This window comes from Olea europaea, chromosome 10, assembly GCF_002742605.1.
Source record: "Olea europaea var. sylvestris chromosome 10, O_europaea_v1, whole genome shotgun sequence".
Taxonomy (NCBI): Eukaryota; Viridiplantae; Streptophyta; class Magnoliopsida; order Lamiales; family Oleaceae; genus Olea; species Olea europaea.
In genome coordinates this window covers 34,640,566-34,664,003 of record NC_036246.1, presented here as the reverse complement: position 1 = coordinate 34,664,003, position 23,438 = coordinate 34,640,566, and the positions used below count along the sequence as shown (strand labels likewise).

The window sequence follows — 23,438 nt, the reverse complement described above, 5'->3', positions numbered from 1 at the left end:
AGGTTATTTAGAACTCTATTTCGTAACCTCATACCTTCATCCAAATCCCCAATAATGTTAACTTTAGATGTACAAGAAACTGTTTCTGTATGAATTTGAATGGATATCCTTTATCATTTGCAGGACTTAATAGTATACGCGGAATGAATACGTGTTTGCCAGAGTACTGTCCAGTAGTTATCTCTGCATGTATAACATGTGTACTGAATTGACGACAAACCATCCTACTCCCATTGCAGAGCCCATTTGAAGGATCTAGATTTCTTAAGAGCATTATTGGACAATTTATTTTCAACACTAATCGTTGTGTTGGAACTCCATTTGGAAGTAATATGTTGAGAAACTCTGGTTGATAGTTATTATTTGTGTCATCAAGGTTGTTCATGATGTCTTGAAAAGTCCTATCGACTACCTCAATGGTTGCTTTCTTTGCCATTGGAGCTTCATCTCATATAATGAGTGCTGCTTGTCGTATAAGTTCGGCTCCACTGCTTTGCTTTGATATATGACATGTTGATGATTCATTTGTTTGCAACGAAATGTTGAATCTGGAATGAGCTGTTCGCCCTCCTGGGAGTATTGAAGCAGCTATACCAAAAGTTGCAGTTGCAAGTGCTATCATACCCCACGATCTTATTTCAGCAAGTAATGCGCGATATAGAAATTTTTTACCAGTTCCACCTGGTCCATCAACAAAGAAAACCCCACCTTTTTTAATGTTTACTTCATCAAGTATGAGATCATATGCTTGTCTTTGATCATGATTGAGATAATGTGATGCTCGTGTATCTTCAATTGGTGTTTCAATTGATATTTCATCTAATATGTCCCTTGTATTGAGAGAATGCGTATCTGTAGAGACATTTGTTAGTTGAGGCAAGTCATAGGCATCGATGCTTTTTCCCATGGACTGAAGGAATAATTGAATATCATGAAGTGTATACTGAAGCTATAATTGTGATGGATCTTGATCTTATTTTCTGAAATCTTCAGACATATGTTCGAAGTAAAGATCCTATAAATTTCTAACATTAGTAGGTTCACAATAAATCAACAGTGTAGCAAAGAGTCTTCTAAATGCTCGAGGCATGTCAAAAGCGACTGCTTCATCTAAGCATTCAATGATACTTTGATTGGACTCAAGAAGCCTTCTCTTTTGGGCCGCTTCTTTAAAAGTCCAAAATCGACTCCCATTGACATTCGTGAGATCCTTAAAAGACGTTGGTCCCCTTACATGATTTAGTAATAAACGAAGATAATATCTTTCCCCCTCAGCTGGATTTGCTCCTGCAATGCGTGATATCACTTCTCCTTTTTTTCCTTTTTGTCCATACACGGGCTTGCCTATTCCATACGTAGCGTTCTGGAAATTCTCGATATAAAAACCTCGTTGCATCTTCGTTGCTATTACACATTTTGAAATATTTAGTCAACATCGTCCTTGAGACGTGATCGAATTGAATAACTCTATTCAGATCTTGGTTTTCCCAATAAGATACCATTTGTTGATTAGGGAGGTGAAGTTGTAAGTTGATGACATGGGTGATATTTCATTCAATTGGAATTCATAAATTCTCCATAAAGCTTCTTGTGCAGATACCCAACGTGCATCTTGGAATTCTCTTATTTTAATTATTGTCCTACTATCATCATCATGAGATATGTAGATAGCTGCTCTGGGTAAACTCTTGCACCACACCCATTACATGTTTCATACCATAGATTGTTCTTGTTTTAAACCTTTACAATCTTGCCTATGAAAGCACGTTACAATTTAGTCACACTATTTGTAATAATATCATCTGATTGTACGATACCAGCATCCATCATCCTCTTTGTAGGTCCCAATAGTTTGTAGAATCCTCCACCACATAGTAGTTTTTTAGTGCAAAAAAAAAAAGACAAAATAAATAATCTTTCAGCTATATGAAAATCTGTTTAGAATTAGTAATAATGTAAATATAATCATTATGACTAAATAAACCATGTTCATCTATTTTTAATAGCAATAGTTTCTTCAAGTTGTGGATTGATCTCAATGATACTAATATTTGAAGTGGAGATGCTTAGTTCATCTGTTCGATAGACGTTAGTGAGAACATAGCATACGTTGTTGATTTTAGCATACAATTCTTTTTAATATGATAATAAATTAATAATTACAGGGTATCACCTTCATAGTAACTTGCTTTCACATTCAAAGCTGCAATAACTGGCATTTCATGAACAGTATCTTCCATAAACTTTCCTTCATTGTCAGCCAAATCTCCCCACAAATATAATTTCATTGTATTACACCTGTGCTAAGAACAAATCTGTTGAGTAAATAATATTATAAAGTTTATCTTCTTTTTATTTGATTAAAAATAGTTGTTTGAATTTATGGATGATATTTACCCACTGCCTAGGAGAGTCACTTCCCATTTCTTCGTTGTTCTTTCACTTGGCCTCTTAACATTGATGATGAACGCAAGTTTTACTTTGACTGCCAATCCTATAATATCTGAAAACAAAGAGAAAAGTTTTTTACAGAAAGAATTCATTAGCTAATGGACAACCTTAGATATCATGAATTTCTACACCAATGCTTTCACGAATGTCATGTGGAGTGCTTTTTCCCCCCATCTTCAATAAATAGCTTAACAAAATAGGACTTGATATAAAATGTGGGTAGAGTTTTTTGAATTTTAAAAGTAATACTGAGTAAGACTCTCTAAACATGATTGTAAACTATGCATTTGACTAAAAAATATAATTACCAATCATGATATCTCCGCTAGCAAAATTTGGTACTTCATTAAATTGAAGGAAAGAGTTTGATATCTTATAGCATATGTCTTCTTCGATCTCTTCTACTTACATTGTAGTTGTGAAAGACAATTCGATTTCGTCATTTATATTTCGATACTTCCCATTGACAGGTCTTACGCTTCCATTTCGTATAATGTAAGATTTTCCCTTTTCAATTATAGCATCGAATTTTTGAATTGCATCATTGAATAATATGGCTTGAATTTTATATCCCTGTAGAGAAATCACTATGTTACTTCTAATATACATGATTGAATAAACTCAAACATGAAGATACAACATAATCATTACTCCACTATCATGAAAACTAAACTAAAATAATCTAGCGTAGCATAAATATTCGGCGCATATCAATTCAGAATTATTAAATATAAAGGTCATAGTAGTAGATATATTACCTCCTTATCAATTAGGATGATCTTCAAAAGATCAAATTTTCCAATATTGTTGGAATAAGATTCGACTAAACCCTTTCGAACTACCGTCACTTTAATGGACCATTCATTTTCATATGCTGATAAATATCTTTTATCCTTTGATTCCATGATGGGGGAGAGCAAAATATTTGAAGATTTGTTTGAAATGTAACAACAACCAATTTGTGAAAATAATTTAAATAGTTGACAAATAAGTTCATTTATGTGCGTCTCATTTTCATTTTATAAATGCATGCATGCTTTATAAATTCACCGGATTAATTAGTATAGAATTTGCATTGATTTTCATACAATGATTCTTTGCATATATAATAAGCATTTTGCACATTTCATCCCCTCAAATTATTCTGGTCATAAATTGTTGAGCCTGTGTTAGATCATGACATTACTCTCATAAGCCCCCACTGGTTACGTGCAATTTTTCCCCCAAATCAGTCAAAGCATTGATATTGATGCAATGAATCTTTGCATGTATATTAAGCATTTTGCACATTTATACTAATTAATGTCTGATGACCGTGTAAACTGATCTTTGTAGTTAGGATACATGCATACAAAAAATATATGAATTTATACAATTCAACATTGACCTCCTTTTCAAACTATCTCGACACGTCCACATTATAAATAAATGTTAATTATTATTATACATGAATGTAAATAAATAATTGAATCGTCATAGGGCACATAAGTAATAGGGATAGAATCGTCCAAAAAATGATTCTCCCCTCATATGATATTTATTATATTACAGATAAAGTTGTATAATAATTATTTAGTCGTGCTCATATCTTCAAGTGCCGACGCGTCTACTTTGAACCGTCCAACTGTAATGGTCGGCTCCGAAAAAGAATAACATCACTTCAATTGAAGGGTCCATTATCCTTGTTCACGCCTTCAAGATTCTGTTTCAATTTGATTCCTTAATTGGTTAGCAGTCTTAACAAATATTTTTGCCCTTTAAATCCATAACATTAATTATGTGGAAATGGAAACCAAATTGTGAAGTATCAGAGTGCAAATATAATTTATAACCAAAAAATCCTACAAAGCATCAGTAATTCTAAAGGTGGATTTTCTAACATCGAAACAAAAATTTCTAGCATTGCATCCAAAATTACAAGTTTCGTACAACCCCAAAGCTATTATAAGCTGAAACATCCTGCTCATCCAAAGAAGCTGTTTGCCTGCGGTAGAAACATTTTTCTTGTGCACACACACATTGCGAAGTCCTTCCTCCTAACTTATTCGAGTTTCATCCACTTTGTAACAGGAGTCCCCACCACCCCACTCAAAGCCCCGGCCTACTCACTCAAAGTCATTGAAGTATATGCAAGGCTTTTGAGAGCATATCCATTTAATCTGGAACCATAAGCATAGTTTTTGACTGACAAAATATGCCTAGCTAGCTATGCTAGGAAGGCCCATGTGGACAAATATTTCCAGGGATGCATTATTGAGCAGGCTGGGCATTTTCCCCGGCTGAAATGTTGTGCCAGTAAGGACGGTGGGCCCAATCCATATTATACCTCCTGTACCACATAAATATCCTTTTTTCTCTTAGCATATGCCTTAAAGAAAATGAAGGAAATGCAGCATACCTGTGAGGCATGTTATGCCGGCCATTTCTCAATGAAAAAAGACGTATCCAATGGATTGCTTCCCTATAAGCCTAAGGTGAGTTCTCATACTATTGAGACGTGATATTCCTGCATGCTATGCAGCTGTTGCATCATTGTCTGTGTTTCTTTTGCAGAAGGGAAGCAATCCAATGGATTCATCCTTTTTTCATTGAGTAATGGCCCAGATTATCGTGCCTCACAGGTTTGCCACTTTTCCGTCTTTGAGGTAGTTGCTGAGACAAAAAGGGACATAATACCATACGAGCGCTATAAAGTGGGTTGGGCCTATCTTCCACTTTGTTAGGCCTGTCAGCCGTGGAAAATCCTCAAAATGCTAGGCAATACATCCCCACAAATATTGGTCCAAATGGACTAGCCTAGCACAGTCAGGCATATCATTTATGCTATCAGCACGAGAATCATGATCTACTACACTTAAAAACATCCCCACAAATATTGGTCCAAATGGACTAGCCTAGCACAGTCAGGCATATCATTTATGCTATCAGCACGAGAATCATGATCTACTACACTTAAAATAGCTGACTTTGAGAAGGCATTTCCATTTTAATCTGAAGGATGCATGGAGCTTATCTTCTGGTGTCTTCACATTAAAGGTAGGGACCACATGAGCGGGTTTTTGAGTCCATAACATTAGGGAGAGATGTCATCGACTTAAGACCAACTTCTGAAGGGCAATCCTCTTGTCGAGACAATTTTACCTGCATGATGGCAAACATAAATTGCAACTAATCTCATTTAGAGCATAGAAGTTAGATATTAGCATCTGTAAACTTATTTCAATCTGAAAGTACTCTCACAAGATTGGAAGTCAAGTAATCCATGCGTTCTAATTTCCAACTATTGAAATTTACACCAAGCACTCAGCCAGTGTGCGTAAAAAAATAGAGAATAATGACAATACCATGCTTTTCCAGGAAAAAAGAGAGACAGATACGTAACATAATGGTAATTAGAATGAGTAATTTTATTAAGTAGAGCGGCATGCTTTTATAGTCTATTCCATATTGGTACTGCCATGAGTAATTATTAACTAGAGTGTCATGAAAGACAAAAGCAAAAAAGGAACAAGAATATTTACAAAAAAGTAGTAATCAGTTACAAAAAGACTTGCAGCCCAGTTCTACTTTAAATAAAAAATAAAAAAAAGTTCTATCAAATGATTTTTTTTTATTTTTAAACTAAACACAACAAAGAGAATGCAAGACAGAACTTATATTAAACTAAACTCTTGTGTCTACTAAAGAAATCAATGTCAATCCAGCCTCACATAAGTATGTGCTCATGAATGCTGCAAATATTTAATTTCTTGAAAACCTCTTCCGACTCTTCACTTAAGTTCACAAGGTATGCTTTTCTCTATGAACACCTTTTAAGGTCATCAAAGGTCATTATTAATATTGACATTCAATATTTTAAAAACTGACCTGGGCATGGACCTAAAGAAGGAACATGGTCAAAGATTCGAGCCAGGGTTGAATCCAATGCCAAAATTAAGTAAATAAATAGACACAAACAATAAAATATTATAACAAAAATAATATATATATTTTTAATTTTAGTACTACTAATTCAAAATAAATATAAATCATGCTTGTCAATTAGATTTTTTATCATATAGTTTATTTTAAAATTTCAGAAATTAATAATTAATATGTACAAAATAATTTGTTTTGTTCAATTGAAATTGTTTGTGCTTTGGGATCCATGATTTAAATCCATTTTATTATAGAATGAAGTAAATAATTAAGTGACCATTTAAGATTTCAATTGGCCACAGCTTTTGTCCCTTATCCCACACCGGGGCACTGTAGCTTTAATTCCTTATCCCACACCAAATGATCAAAGGAAAAGTTGATGAAGAGTTTCTTTTAAAAGCAGCAATCCTTTGAAGGGAATCTCAATTGGGCTTGCCATTGAATTTGGAGGCCAATCAACAACATTCAAAAAATTTGGGAAGCAAAGAACATAAAACCGGTAAAAAACCATGACCAGGTTTCTGGTTAACCGGCCGGTTCATTGATTTATTTACCGATTTGAACAAGCCAGTCCTGTTTGATTTTAACAATATTGTTGACAATACATTTATTACTGCAAGCTACAATTAGGTCTAATTAAACATTTCCAAATATGTTGGTCATCTAAACGAAAACTATCAACATTTAATAAAAAGACATTTCGGAAAAACTTTCAAGGATCCTTCCCACCCCCCAACCCACCCCAAGACACGAAGGAAAAAAAAAAAAAAAAAGAAGCAGAAAGGAAGCAGAGAGTTCAGTCTAGAATGACCAGGAAAAATCTATGCAAGACACTCAGAAGAGATTAGATTTTGTGAATTTTATCAATAAGATGATAGCAGTTAGATCTTTAAAATCAATTCCTAATATTAGAGAATTACCGCTGTCATCGTTGCAGTTTTTACATACATGCTCAACATGTCCAGTCTTAACCTAATAGTTGCGTCCAACTTCATTCTCACTTGGACAAGCCAACTAATATGTCTATAACTAGTGCATTCATACTGGCGTCATGTGTCCATGAGTTTTTTTAAATCTTAATATAGCATCTGTTACGCATTTATTTTTATGAAGCCATACATTTCTGTACTTATAATGTAACCAAATTTGCCAGACCTTTCCCTAAAATATAACTTAGGTATAATCTTTTGAAGGAGCTCAATAACAAATTGTAGATAAAAATTGAAACACTTTCTATTTTCCTTTCACTTTACTCTCAGATGAATTAATCCATGCAAGTATGCTTTTTTCTTAAATTAAAATCATGCCTTCTTAATGTCCAATAGATATTCTCTTATATTTTACTATTGCCTGAATGCAACCCCCTGCTCGAACTCACTTTCAATCCTCAAACTCAAGAACTAAACTCAATTCATTGCTCATTCTCACTCATGCTTTTTTCCCTCCAGTTCCGTTTGATTGCAAAGATGAAATTGAATTGAGAGGGTGTTTGGTAGATATTTTTATGTAAAAATGCATTTTTGAATAGTAAATTGATGGGAAATGTGTGGTTGAAAAATAAGGAAAAGTTTTTGATTTACGTGTAATATTATTTTAATAAAGAATGTGTGGTTGAAAAGAAGAGAGAGAAAAATGCATTTTCAAAAAAAATGGGTACCAAACAGGCTCTGAATTGAAATTGTTTTTCTGGTAATTGTAAATTATTGTGTTTAATTAGTATAATTTTATCTGCGAAAAATGTTGAAATAAAAATATTTTTTGATGTTCGTTTGATTTTGTTTTACATGAAAATTGTCAATTAAAGAGATAAAATTTACTAGTATTGGGTATAAAATTTGTTTCAATTGTCAACAAAAAAAATCAATAAAATCATTTATTTTTTGTGTTCGTTTGACTTTATTTTATATGGAAATTGTCACTAAAAAGGAAATATTTTTTTACAATAATTCTTAGAATTTATTTCCATTGCAAAAATAAAAAATAAAAAAAATGTTACAGTATCCGGGAATTCCAATTCTCACCATTTTGGTGAGAATTCCAATTCCATGATTTCAAGGGAAATGCTGAGGTGGCAAGAAAGTGAAAATTTCAATTCCATGAAAAATTTTGGACAATCAAACAATGAAAAGTTGGAAAATGGAAAAGTGGAGCAATCAAACACTACCTTACTGGTTTTCAACTAGAAAAATCCTGCTAGAGGATGCTGCCCTGTTGAAAAGTGGATAGCTGCGAGCCGCTTGTAGTGAGTGAAGATATCAAGCAATTACAATTGAAATCGTGGAAACCTTGAACAAGGTGTGAGATTCCTTCATCTCGTCCAAACAAACAAACTTCTCATCTCTCCCAGTTTGAGCTTCATGGCTCAATCTTCATGTAACTCATACTCATACAAATTCATTCACGGAAGAAAATTTTTCTTTCTTTGGAAAAAAACAAAAACTAAAAAACCATGCATTAAATCAAAAATCAAAAAATTGACAGAGAAAAAGTGAATTAATTGATAAAAATAGTAACGAATTAAATCAGGAAAACGTAGATATACCTGATGAATTTAGCATCCGGATCGCACGAAACCGTACTCGAATTCCACAATTCCATCATTCATTTTCCATAATTTCTACTCAATACACTCAAAAATCCTATTTTGTTTCAGATTAATATTTCAGAAATGCTTGCTAATGGAAGTTGCAAAGTGGGAATTTGGGGCGCCAAGGCAGGTGGTCTAGGGTTTGGAGATTTCATGGAGAGAAACGGGAGAGAATGCAAGCCAATCAGCAGAAATCATGATCTATAAATCGGTGGTGACCGTTTCCCCTTATTTCATTAGCAGCCCAGTCTAATACTTTTTTCCATTTGAACCCCCAAATTCCTTTGATTGTTCTACATGTGTCGTAGATTAGGGCAAAAAAAAAATAATAATAATAATAAAATAAAAAAAATTGCAAAATCGTAAATCAAACCGAAATCGTTTGTTTGGGTCCACGTGGACCAGTGATTTTTCCCTCAAATCGAAATAAATCGTTTCAAAATGGTTTGGTTTAGATTTTTATTTTCAAAAATCGCACAAAATTGAACTGAATCGTTTTAAAGTAAAACATTAATTTTATTAACTTAAAAATTTTACAGTTTTCATTTTTCAGAAAAAAAATACCAATTTTAGCAATACAAATTACAATCAACGTATAGAAATAATCATAGAAAGTAAATTAGATTCATCATTATTTAGCCATACAATTCATATCATAATTCAACAAAAATACGTCTACAAATCATTTCTAAAGTTTTAGAAGCCCTAACATAAACTCTCATTTCCCTAACATTTGACAAATGTTTACCACTGATGAACGAATCATAAGTCATCTTTGCCTGTTAGTTTACTAATTTTTACCTGAATCGCCTCTTTCTCCATTTTCTTTCGGTAAATCTCAAATTCTTATTTAAGCAATTCTTTCCTTATTTTTTTATTTGTTGTTTTTGAACTTATTATACACTTGTGAACCGTAGTTTGGATAGAAAAATAATTGTTTATGTGTCTAGATAATTAATGAACTTGTTTGTGGTTTGAAAAGAATGAAGGACGAATCATATTGATTGTGTGAAAATGATAAAATTTCTAAACTAGTACTACGACCTTCTACTTTCATAAAGTACCTAGAAAATGAAATTCGTCAATTCTTAATAAGGCGAAACTCTATCAATCTTTGTATATCTAAATATATCACATTCAATTCTTATCTAATATCTCACTAACGAGACAAAATGAGTTTTGACCAAATTATAATAACATAATGTAACTCTATATATACTAATCGCTATATGACAATATGAATATCAAATAAGAAAAGATAAATAAAATTGAAAAAAGATGTATTTGTTCTATTAATATCTTTTAGCAACCAACTTCGAAAATAATTTATTAGTGGATTTCATGGTAAATATGAATTTAATTTAATATTTAACATTATTAGTTTTCGTTTAAACTTATATGTTAAATATATTACTATAATGTCGATAGGTAAATCGTTCGATTCAAAAATAAAATGGTTTGATTTGATTTGAAAAAATTTCAAACCACATAAAATGGTTTAAGTTAAAAATATATCGCAAACCGTCCAAACCGAAATGTGTTCACCTTTATCGCATATTTACCAATAGATAATAGTGAGATTTGATTGAATTAAAATATCATTAATTTTTGACATTTCTTCAATCGAACCATGAACTATAGTGTTTTTTTTTTTTTTTTAAATGGAACCAAATGGGTTTTTTTTTTTTAAGATATGGAACTGAACGTTTGGTTCGTTCTACTTAAATTATTGATTGAAAAACAATAATAATAAAGAAAGAATATTTGAGGAAGAAGAATCTATGGTTGAAGCTTCAATTTTAGAAATTCATGCGACGATTGTTGCTGAACGCAACGATAGATGGCATGCAGTAGTTGTAGGCGTCCATGTAAGAATCGGTGTATAATTTGAAAAGAAAAGAAAACGATAAATGATTTAGGATTTGGGTCTCTAAAATATTTCTTCCTTATATCTTTTTCTATAAATAATATTAGTGAATGCAATTATAATTACAATCCTAATTATACTCTATACACACAGGACTTTGATTTTCAATAAAATGCAAAAGAGTTCTGATTCCCTCTCAATCTCTCATAATGTTCTCTTTTCTCTTAATTTTATGACACATATCAGAAAGGTGACTTGATATCTTTTCCCCTTTTTTTGGCAAGTGCTTGAATTTATCTTTTTATTTTTTACTTCTTAAAATAATAAAAACCCTTCAAATTTTACTAATCACTTTGGGCAACGTATCATTCAAATTATTATTATTTTTAGAAATTTCAGATTGCCATATAATTTCTTTATTAAAATCAATGCAGGTACCTAAATCAATTGAGATCCGCTTTCTAAAATTGATTGTCCAACTTGTTGTCCATCAATTATTCATTGACACATCATTTAACACCTGTTTTCTAGTACAAATGGCAGTGAGAGATATTCTAGACATGTTAATTTAAAGTGACGTGTCAATGAATCATTGAATGGACAATAAGTTGGACATTTAATTTTGGATAGTAGATCTCGGTTAGTTCCAAAATGCCGATTTATTACACAACCTCTGGAGATCGTGACCTTTTGAAGCATGACAATTTTTTATTTGTTTATTTTTTTAAATTTGGGACTTTAAAGGAATTTTAGATTTGAAAAACTATTCGGCCCTTATTTGATAACTATTATTTCTCATACTCATTTTCAACTATATTTTCTCAATAAAAATATTACACACGTAAACCTGAAATGTTTTGTTAACTTTTAACATGCATTCTCCCATATTTACTATTCAAAAATTCATTATTTCTAAAAAACTATGAAATAGGGGTTCAATGTTCCTATAACCATCATATCCAAGTAAGTTCATTTGTTAAAAGTTCCTAGATAAAATCAACTTAAGATTTTCATTACAAGAGAAACTACTGCTTTCTCTCATTCAACTTTTTAATTATTTCAGTTCTGGTGGAGAAAAGAAAGAGTGATATGCAAAGAAGATTATTTGCTAGATGTGTAATTATTTCTGGATCATTAATGTCTATTCTTCCTTGTGATTTAGCTATTTTTATTAGGTTAGTATATGCTCTTGAGGAGTTTGAAGCCTTGTTATGAATCTTGATACAAATATGTCAATTTATATCAAAGATGTTAGCTAACTCGATCCATATGTATACACATAATTATTATGAAGAATGCAATTTGATGTGGTCGCAATTTGGGTAATGTTGCTGTTAATTTGATATTTTTCTTGTGAGATATTGTAAAAATTTCTAGTTTAGTTCAATTGGTGTAGTCCTGATTAAGGGAGCTACGGTATTAAATTAAGTAGTCTTGGATAAAAATATAAACTAAGAATCTATAGAGATTTCACGAACTATGATTTGTAACTTCATTATTTAAGAAGAAAGAATAAGCTACCTCTTTGTTAACCTTTGGACATCTATTCATTACCGTGAGGCCTTATATTGAGATTGTTATTTCTTATTCAATTTGTTAATTAAAGAAAAGTACATGACAAAAACATGTTGGGACTTAAGTGCTAAAATTAACAAAAATTGGGGACCTTCAGTATAATTATAAATGCGTTGAAGGATTGGGGACTAATGTTGAAAATTTTCTGGCGGGAAAATAAAAAACATGAGCATAGTTAATCTGGCTTCACTGGCAGGTGTCAACTATTCTATGCTAAAGGACAAAATAATACAAGTAGCGGCGCTTCATTATGTGGTAATGAAACTCTTCAATTGAACCGACACGGGCGCATACAGAATCCTGCATCTGGCAGGTTTTCGTGAACCATCCCCAAATAGGGTTTCTTCTTATCTTACGAAACAGTGTGTGAAAATTTCCTTTTTCGAAATTCTTGATGAAGATCTTTTAAAATCCGTTTTTGGGTAATAATCTGAACAGGAAAAAAAAAAATTGTTTTAAGGGATTTGAGGGTTAGAGGAAAATGAAGTAATTGAGGAAATCGAATTGAGTTTCCAGTGCAAACCTTCGACAGGTAAAACCTACGTCTTTCCCAATTCATGCTATTCCATTTCCACTGTTTCATTTATTTTTGACTGTCAGTTTTGGGGTTGATTTTTCATTTTGATTGGTGTGGTTTGCTTAGTTTTTCATTTCGTTACTTATTGAGACTAAATAAATGTTTTAGACTTCTAGTTGATGTGTATTAGTGTATATACATGTGGCGATGAAGAATGCGTGATTTTATTTTTTATTATTAAACGCATACTTCCATGAATGAACTTATCCGAGTTGCATGAACGCTGAGCCAAGAAGTTCAAAGTGGGAGAGGTAGGAAGTTTGTTTGGTTGAATAAAGGGTAAGAGTCTCAGTCCGCGTCCAAGGTTCCCGCTGTTTCAATTACAATTGGTAAATCTTTTCATTCCCTCCCACTAGCGAGTAAGCATCCACAGTTCAACAAGGGCAGCATCCCCTAGCAGGGATTTTTTGGATAAACCCTTGTGGAAGCTGGCATGAGTGGGAATGAGAATGGATTAAATTTAGTTCTTGATTTAGAGCTGTGGAACCATTCTTGTGTTAAGCAAAATCGTAAAGTGTCTATTTTCTTTTCTTCAATTTCGTAATTGAGTTCCTTGAAAATATTATATCTAGGTTGTATTTCTAGGAAACACAAGGGAGGGTGTGGTTACACTATAAAAAATAAAATGCATACTTTCAATAAAAATACATATCAAAATCTAAGAAGATTACAAAACACTCTTATCGACAAATGACGTGAAGATGATTGCATTAATTGCACAGACAAATCAATTGACATATCTAAAGAATATTGAACATGGATGCAACAATTAGGTTAAAACTATAGAGAGCACCTTTTTTAAACTGTAATGATGAGAGTGTTTTTTCAATTATGTTCTGGAAATTGATTTTACTGATCCAACCCAACTAGTATAATTTCAGAGAGAGAATTCATAAAATCTATGAGTCAAATCAGCTCCGAGAAATTATTCAAGTTTTTCCTTATCATTTTTCTCTCAAATCTCTGCTTGCTTATTTGTTTGCTTAAGGTATGACCTCCAAATGTTTCACCCCATGATGTGACCGAGTAACTTATGAAAAATAAGGAAAAGATGGGGACACTAAATGTCCTGAAATGTAGCATTTGTTTTCTGTAGCTGGAAAGTGATGACATAATGCAGATAGTCAATGACATGAAAGTTTATCCTGAGTTTGTCCACGTGGTTTATGCCATACTGGGACTTACTAAACAGTGAGTGTCGGTATTTAATTTGCCCATGTATTTAAGTTTCTATTAATTGGCGCTTTGTCCGGCGGACACGTAGTAGGTGTAGGCTGTGTTAATGTTTTTTAAGAACATGGAAATTTTGGCTGCATTAACATATTAACTACTAGGGACAGCGTTCATTAGATAAATTTCCAGTGGATGTCGCAAATAGCTGGAAAACAATAGCTACCTTATAAAGAAGGGCGCGTGTGTTGGGGGACAAAAGTGATTTGGGGGTGTTGGGCGGAGGTGAACAATGGCTACCTTACAAGTGAGTTAAGATTTGCCTTCCTAGCTGGCCGTTAATGGTTGTTGAATTGTTTCGAACTTGATGATTTTACATGTTGGGCACTATAATAATTGACATCCTTTTTTGTTTCACTGATATCTGTTATTGTCTATCATGATGTGAAAGAGAGACCTCTTGGAATGACTAAATAAGAAACAACGATAGCAGTTGAAATAAATTTTTTACTTTGACATGGGTAGTTCAATCTGCTGCTTCGTTATCATTTATATGCTTCCTATGCTATATTAGTCTGTTTGATTCTGATACGTTGCATTCATCAAATTTTGGTTTCCATTATATCTGTTAAGCATTTTCATTTCTTCCTGTTTTCTTTTCCACAAGTGGTTTGATGTGAACTAATTCCGACTCGTGAATTATTGCGTCGGTAAACAAACTCTTTTAGTGTGCTATGCTATCTTTAATTTATAAGTGATCTGCTTATTTTATATCTCAAGAAGTGCAAAATTTACTGTATTTTGTATAGGAAAATGAGTTAAAATGCTGGAAACAACCATGACAGAACTTTTTTTTTTTTTTTCCTGTTTATGACTTTTAGGCAATATTTTCATATGTGGCATATGCTAAATATCTTCCAAATACTGGTTTCACATTGTCAGTGTTTTGAGTTATTTCAATTGTCATCTTATTTTATTTTAACTTTATAGTTGTATAAGCGGTTTCAACACTCGATTTTTTTTGTTACGTATACTAGCTCTTTTTGGGTAATTCACCTTATGCCGTATTTGTATCTGCAGCTTATAGGTTAAGGAAGATACTTGACCTGTCATTGTTGCTCAGCTGTGCTGGCTTCTGATCATGTCTCTGTTTTAGTGAAGACAATAGTATTTGCACTAAGATTAAGCGATGATGTTAGATTTTGTCATTTAGTATGTAAAAAGTATTTCTTTTGACCTATTATCACAGTGTGAATGTGCTGATCAGATTAAATGAGGAGATATTAGAAAGAGATACTTTGCAGATTAAATTCTTCCTGATAAATACCGTCGAGTTCTCAATATTATCTAGTGTATAACATGTATGCTGTGTTATCATGTTAAGAAAATGCTGATCTTGCAATGTTTGGCATTGATCGTTGAGCTTTGTAGTGTTGTGTCATTGTCAGGACTATCTTGCTTTCTCTTGTTGAAAGAAAAATTTGATATACATTGTGATAGACCCCCTATATGATTTATTTATTCTAGAAGGGCCTGGAAAAGCTGGCGGGAAGTAACAGAATTTGGTGGAGAGGTGGTTTGTTAGTTTTAGGAGATCTATAGATAAGTAGTGGAGGGAATTAGAAAGGCAGGCAATTAAAGAGAGAAAGGGAGGAGCTGGTTCGAGAGTCACTATTGATCTTCGCTTTTTTTTTTTTTTTTTTCGGGTAATCGTTTTCTTCAATTCAGTCAAAGTTGGGTTACCTATATCTTGTTCTTATTATTTCCAAAAAAGTCTTAACAAATTGGTATCAGAGTAGGCACAAAAGAAAACTGATAGTAAGGTGGAGGCGATAGAGAAGGAACTTGATTAGGTGAGGACAGAATTACGGAGGTTGCCGTGGCTAGAATAATCAGCAGAATATCTTACCCAATACATGGCCAAAGTTCTGCAGTCTATAGAAGTGGAATAAGAATTCTTAAGGTGAAGGTTCTGGCAGCGTCATAGACACGCAAGATCTACGGAACACACGCCGTGTTGGGCAATAGTCATACGAAAGTGGAAAGTGGCCTAGAGGCTCGGTCAACATCGGTGATGAAGGAATTTAGGCAAGTGTGGATTAGGGCAAAGATGAAAGCATCTGGCGGTGATTTTGGAAATTGGAAATGTCAATTTTGAGTGGTGAAAAACCGGATGGATGGCTATTTTGTGTTGAACGGTACTTCAAAATCAATGGACTAACCGAACAACAGAAAATTTGGGCTATTGGGGTAAGTTTGGAAGGGGATGCTCTGGCCTGGCTGCAGTGGATAGAGACCAAAACATTGTTCCACAGTTGGGAGCAATTCCGACAGCTACTGTTGATGCGTTTCCAATCGATTTAGGAAGGTAGTCTTTGCAAAAAATTCTTGGTAATGAAACAGGGGGGATCTGTGGCTGAATTCTAGTGGATGTTTGAAGCCTTGGCTGCCCTGGTATTGGGAATGTCGGATGAAGTACTGGAGGGAATTTTTATCAATGGGTTGAAGCTCGAGATTAGGGCTGAACTCAGGCTATTAAGCCTAAAAGGGTTGGGCCAATTAATTAATGAAAGTAGTCCAACATATAGAGGAGTGCAACTTGGTGCTAAAAATGGCCCAAGGAAACTTAGCCCAAAAGAAGGGGGGGGGGGGGGGGGGGGGCGGGGTTTTTTAAAAGGAGGGGAAAAGAGGGGGGGGGGGGGGGGTTAGCAGCGACAGCCCTAAGCCGGAACGAAGTAAAGAGAGGCGAACACTTCCCTACAAGGTTAGTAATGGTGAGGAAAAAATTCTACAGCCTATGCCGGGAATTCCCTACCAAACGAATGTCAGATGTTGAGTGACAATTAGATAGAAGGGGCTATGCTTCTGGTGTGATGAGAAATTCGTTGTGGGGCACCGCTGCAAAAATCGTGAGCTAAAGGTGGTGTTGGTGCAGGAAGGAGATTGTATAGAAGATGATCGCAGTGAGCTGTTGGAGGAACCGTCGGTGGAAGTGGCAGAGTTGGTTGAGCGAGAGCTCAACTCCATCGTTGGTTTGACCACGTCGAGAACTATGAAAATTAAAGGGACCGTGCAGCTAAAGGTGGTGGTTATCTTGATCGATTGTAGGGTGACTCACCATTTAATCTCCCCAACTTCCTACTAAGTTATGTGGTCAGTGGAATCTGTCTAGGGGAAGGGAATCTACAAGGGGGTGACACTGGAATGCAAGGCTTAACAGTGGTGAGGACTTTCCGCCCTTGGAGTTAGGTGGCATAGATATAGTATTAGGAATGCAATGGCTTTGTAGCTTGGGAAGTATGGAGGTTAACTGGAAATTGTTGATTATGCAATACCGAATGGGTGAGACAACGATCACGCTGAAAGGAGATTCCCGGCTGAACAAATCAGGAATTTCTCTCAAAGCAATGGTGAAAGCACAATGGGAGGGGCAGGGGATATGGCTGGAGAATATACTTGAAACAAAGGGAAAAAATCACAAGAAGGGGAGATACCCCTATTGATTAAACAGGTGATGGAGCGATATAAGCAAGTGTTTGGTGACATCGAGAGATTACCTCCAAACTGGGAAACTGACCATGCCATTCTATTAAAGGAACATAAAACTAGTAAGTGTCACATTGTTTCGATAACCGCATGTCCAAAAAAATGAGATAGAGAGGTTGGTTCGGGAAATGTTGGCCGCGGGCATCATTCATCCCAGTAAAGTCCGTTCTCTAGCCCGTTGTTGCTCGTCAACGAGGAGGATGGGAGTTGGCGTTTCTGTGTTGATTATAGAGCCCTGAACAAAGTCACCGATCCGATTAAATTTCCCATTATAGTTATTGACGAGTTATTAGATGAACTTCATGGGGCAACTATATTTTCAACGTTGAACTTGAAATTGGGATATCGTCAAATTAGGGTAAGATGAGAAGTGTGCACACGACGGCGTTTAGGACGCGTGATGGGCATTATGAATTCTTGGTAATGCCATTTGGTCTTACCAATGTGCTGGCTAGTTTTCTATCCTTAATGAACCAAGTGTTCGAGGAGTAATTGAGGATGTTTGTGTTAGTCTTTTTTGATGACATCTTGGTATATAGCAAGGACCTATCGTCGCATGGGAAACATTTGGATTCAATGTATTGGCGAAGCATGGGAAACATTTGGATTCAATGTATTGGCGAAGCATTAGCTCCTCGCTAATGCTAAGAAGTGCTCATTTGCACTACACGAGGTGGACTATATAGGACACTTTGTCTTAGTAGAAGGGGTGGCGGCGAACCCTAGCAAAATAGCGGCCATGGTTTGATGGCCTTCACCCAAAACTCTAAGGGAACTCTAAGGTTTTTGGGGCTAACAGGATACTAGTGTTGCTTCGTGGCCAATTACGGGGTAATCTCGTGGCCATTGACACAACAGTTAAAGAAAGATGCCTTTTGTTGGACTAAGGAAGCAGATAGCCTTGTGGATTTCTCGAAAGATTTTATCGTCGAAATCGATGCGTCAGGATACGTGCTGGGGGCGGTGCTGATGCAAGATCGCCAACCTATTACCTATTGCAGCCAAGTATTGTCTATAGAATCTCAGCAAAGGTCTGTTTATGATAGAGAGTTGATGGCTATGGTCCTTGAAATTCAGAAATGGAGGCACTATTTGCTAGGACGTCGGTTTATAATCCGTACAGATCAATGGAGCCTGAAATATCTACTGGAATAGAGGGTAGTACCGGGAGATTTCCAGAGCTGGCTAACTAAATTGATGGGCTATGAATTCGAGATTCAGTACCAACCTGACATAGAGAACAAAGCGGCTGATGCACTGTCCAGAATTTCTTCCCTAATTGAACTCTCAGCTATCTCAATCCCAATGATTGTGGATGTGCAAACGATATTGGAACAGGTTGATGGGGATCCATTATTATCCAGAATCAAGCAAGAGCTTCAAGAAGAACCTGATTTGCATCCGAAATACTCACTTGATCAAGGTAGGCTCTTATACAAAGGATGACTAGTCCTTCCTCGCTCTTCCTTGTTGATTTAAACACCATTCAAGGAGTTCCACAGTAGCTAATTAGGTGGGCATTTTTGGTTTTTGCAAACCTATAAGGGAATAACAAATGACCTGTACTGGAGGGGAATGAAGGACATCAAGAAGTTTTAGGAAGGATTTTCGGTTTGTGAACTCAACAAAAGTCTGGCGCTTTCACCAGCAGGCTTCCTGCAGCCATTGTTGAGACCACATCAAGTTTGGGAGGATATATCTATGGACTTCATTGAAGGGCTGCCAAAATCAGGAGGGTTCAACACATTGTTGGTAGTTGTTGATCATCGCAGTAAGTATGCACACTTCTTACCGCTAAAACATCTGTTTACTGCTTCGGGGGTTGCCACAGTTTTTGCAAGGGAGGTAGGGAGGCTTCATGGGATTCCAGCTCCATTGTGTCAGATAGAGACAAGGTGTTTTTGAGTCATTTTTGGATGGAATTGCTCAGGCTACAGGGAACTTGCTTACACCGGAATACTGCATATCATCCGCAATCTGACGGGCAGATTGTGGTTGTTAACAGGTGTGGAAGCATACTTGCAATGTTTCACTTATGACAATCCTGGGAGCTGGTGTTCATGGCTGCCCTAGCCGAGTACTGGTTTAACCACTTTTCTTGCATCAATGAAGACTACACCGTTTCGAGCCTTGTATAGACGGGACCCTCCCCCACTCATCCGATATGGGACACAAGAGACAGGCGCATCAACAATAGAGCAACAATTAATGGACAGGGATGCTATCCTGGAGGAATTGAAAACTCAACTTAATCAAGCCCAGGCAAAGATGAAAATGATCACCACACCGACGGGATGTCCAGTTTGATGAAGGGGAACTTGTGTATGTAAAGCTAAGGCCATATTGTTTCCGCTTCTTGGCAAAAAAGCAAATGAGAAATTGGGACCTAGGTATTTGGCCCTTTCAAAATTGTCAAACGAATAGGGTCAGTAGCGCACAAATTGGAGCTGCCCCCTTCTTCGGCAATTCACCCAGTTTTTCACGTGTCTCAACTCAAGAAAGCACTAGGGGCAGCGGTAGCAACCCAACATATTCCTCCCCAGCTGGATGCTACCTTAGAATGGGTTGTGGAACCTGATCAAGTGTTGGGAGTTCGTGAGGTAGAAAAGGGACAACACTCAGAAAAGGAAGTACTGATACAATGGAAGGGCTTACCAGCATTTGAAGCATCATGGGAGTCATGCAAGTCTATCTGCCAACACTTTCCAGACTTCCACCTCGAGGATAAGGTTGTTTTGGAAACCGGGGGTAATGATAGACCCCCTATACGATTTACTTATTCTAGAAGGACCCAGAAGAAGGCTGGAAGAACTGGCGGGAAGTAACAGAATCTGGTGGAGAAGTGGTTAATTAGCTTTAGGAGATCTATAAATAAGTAGTGGAGGGAATTAGAAAGGCAGGCAATTAAAGAGTGAAAGAGAGAAGTTGGTACGATAGTCACTATTGATCTTCATTATCTATTTTCTTTTGAAATCGTTCTTTTCAATTCAGTCAAAGTTGGGTTTACCTATATCTTGTTCTCATTATTTCCAATAGAGTTAACACTTTTTTATCTTAATAAGTAAAATCTGGCAGGGTTCATTCCAGTAACTAATCACTACTTTGTTGAAAATATTCCTGTTCAGCCGTTCCTTTCATTTTTGTCCTTGGTACCTCACGTTGATAATTTCTCCTTGTATGCAAAATAAAGGCATGCTTTTCACTGTTGCAACCAATCTGTGTATACACTATGCGGTGATCTCTTGTTTTTGTTGAAGTAACAAAACGTCATCTGAAATTATGATAATGTCAAATATATTTAAATCTTATTAAATTGCATTAGGAAGCAAAGGTTTAGTTTGTCCTTTATAAACCTGTTGATGTTTCTACCATGTTGTAGAAACAGATATATTACATTTGTTTAACTTGGGAGTTGATCCTGTTATATCTAATTAATGAGACTGCGTAACCAGCTGTCTTTTGTAAGTTTGGCTATTTTGTTATTTGACATATTGGGCATTTTTTTGAAAGCATGTTATTTCCCTTATTCTCTCATATTTCTATATGATAGCTGAGCACATAATGTAATTACTTTTCTTACAATCTTGTGAGAGTACCTCAGGATATCTTTGCAGCTGTTAACGAGACTTAAATACTCTGAATGACATCAGTTACTATGTACTTTTGTAATCAACCAGGCAAACTTGTCTCTACCAGGGAATTGCCCTTCAAAAGTTGGTCTCAAATCGATTATGTCCCGTGCTAATTTTATGGACTCGAAGAAACGTCACCATGCATTAAATGTGAAGTCTTCGGCTGATAAGCCCCAATTCATTCTTCAGATTAATTGGAAATGCCCTCCCAAAGTAAGCAATTTAAAGTGGAATGGGGATTGTTAGTCCATTTGTTCTTGGTTGAAAATGATGGTTTGACAACACTGTTTATCTGTTCTCTCTCTCTCTTTTCAATTCACTTATTGAGCAGTTTGCATTGAAAAAAGAATGGTGTGTGGCTGCTGGTGAAGAAAGTGAGTGCGTAGGGGGTCGAATGCCACCTCCCAGGTATAGTCAACTCTCTAGATTTTTTGTTTTCTCAAAATTTTCCCGTACTTGACCTCGTGTAATTCTTCTATCTACATTTAGACCCTCCGTCTCATCCGACGTGGAAGGTGAATATTATGATGATAATCACATTCCAAAAATTCCAATATTTCCAATTGAAGAAGCAGCAGAAGCACAATTGAATGGATTAACACCAGTAAATTATTGCCCTGTTTCACAGCCACCACCAATGCTCAAAGACCAGTCAACATCTGAAACACCTCATTGCAATCTCCCTGTTCCTCTACCCAATGAAAAAGCTGTTGTTGACCTTATACATGGTTTAAAAGATGGTGATTTGGTGTCTGCTGCAACTGCTGCTGCTGCTGTAGCTTCCATTTTGCGAAGCAAAGAGCATGGAAGGTCAGTTGACCCAAATCTGCTGATTGAGCTTCTTCGTGACCCAAAAATGATGTGGAAATTGGTTGATAAAAATGAGCTTGGGGCTGAAGTGAAAACCAGACCTATAGCCGGACCGGAACCAATCGCATCATTTCCCTTGCCAAGTTCAACGGAAGATGGTGAACCCTCAAGTAGGAAAACTCCTGCTATTTCCAAACGTGTGACTGAGAAAGAATTGATTCCTATGCCTAGCACCAAACCCAGAACTCGGAGCCAAACAGTTGGTGCATGTGGAAAAACGCATTCAGGAATTCTGCCAATAGCTGCACCAAAGCCAGTGAAACAAGCAACTCCCTTCTGGAGATCAAATTCTGGTACGTCTCTGACTAAGAACTTAATTTTTGAACCTGGATCTTCTCCTCGTTCAAGAATTAGCAAGATTGGTGGGATAAGGACAGTGTCATTTCCAATCCCTTCCTCCTCGAAAACAAATATGGAAATGATTAAAAGGATGATAAACGAATATGGAGCACAGGAGGTAAAGCCTGATGCACCTCGAATTCCTTCCACATCAAAACCTAATGAGGTGATCGAAAAAATTGTTAATAAATATAGAGGACTTGATAATTCAGCAACTTTAAATTCTCATATGGTTGCAAACCCGGGTGCTTCCATGGATTCAGCAACTTTAAATTCTCATATGGTTGCAAACCCGGATGCTTCCATGGATTCTGTTCAGCAAACTAAGGCCATATCAGGTTCTGGAAGATACCATTTTCCATCAGTGACCATGGGTCACTCAGCACCTCTATTGAAGGACAGTGATTACTGTAAGTCCCTAGTAAAGCAATATGGTGAAACTCAAGTAAATGAGAAGCATGAAGTATCCAAAATTGGGCAACCTGGTAAATGTTTGCATGGACTAGAATTTCCTAGAAATATAAAATTTGAACTAGATCTAAACAATCAGTTGCCTAGCATGTATCTCAACGGCCAGTACCAGCATCTTATGTCTCAGCCATGGGGCAGGCCGGGTGGGGATCGTGTTCGGCCAGGTAGGGTGGTGGAGACTTCTGTTGCAAAGCGGATGAAACTTGGGTAAACAACTTGTATAGGTTTGAGTTCTGGGCATGCTATTTACAGAAACTTACTATACTTTAACTTGGCCAAGAAATTTTGGTTTTGAAGAATATTTACCTTGAGAACTACATGCTTTAGAGGTTTTTACTCTATTTTTGGTTACAATTATGTTTGCATCTGGACATGCTATTTACAGAAACTTACTATACTTTTAACTTGGCCAAGAAATTTTGGTTTTGAAGACTA

The 23,438-nt window shown here is 35.7% G+C and overlaps 1 protein-coding gene and 1 long non-coding RNA gene across 5 annotated transcripts; one reads left to right on the top strand and one right to left on the bottom strand.

Moving 5' to 3' along the window:
- Nucleotides 1-4,231: 4,231 nt before the first annotated feature.
- LOC111401966 lies at nucleotides 4,232-9,162 on the bottom strand. Its single transcript, XR_002704148.1, has 3 exons — nucleotides 8,912-9,162; nucleotides 8,534-8,808; nucleotides 4,232-5,592 (listed from the first exon to the last, which is right to left on the bottom strand). It is a non-coding gene; the product is annotated as an uncharacterized LOC111401966 (long non-coding RNA).
- Nucleotides 9,163-12,614: 3,452 nt separating this feature from the next.
- Nucleotides 12,615-23,438, top strand: LOC111401965 (zinc finger CCCH domain-containing protein 45-like). 4 transcript variants are annotated; one of them, XM_023029962.1, is made up of 5 exons: nucleotides 12,616-12,930; nucleotides 21,369-21,536; nucleotides 21,655-21,731; nucleotides 21,813-22,778; nucleotides 22,830-23,438. In XM_023029962.1, exons 2-5 carry the CDS (start codon nucleotides 21,423-21,425, stop codon nucleotides 23,212-23,214), a joined length of 1,542 nt encoding a protein of 513 aa, XP_022885730.1. In that variant the 5' UTR covers nucleotides 12,616-12,930; nucleotides 21,369-21,422; the 3' UTR covers nucleotides 23,215-23,438. The 4 variants fall into 4 exon arrangements, with proteins under 4 accessions (XP_022885727.1, XP_022885726.1, XP_022885730.1 ...); XM_023029960.1 differs by having other exon boundaries at nucleotides 21,813-23,108; nucleotides 23,145-23,438; XM_023029959.1 differs by having other exon boundaries at nucleotides 12,615-12,930; nucleotides 21,388-21,536; nucleotides 21,813-23,438.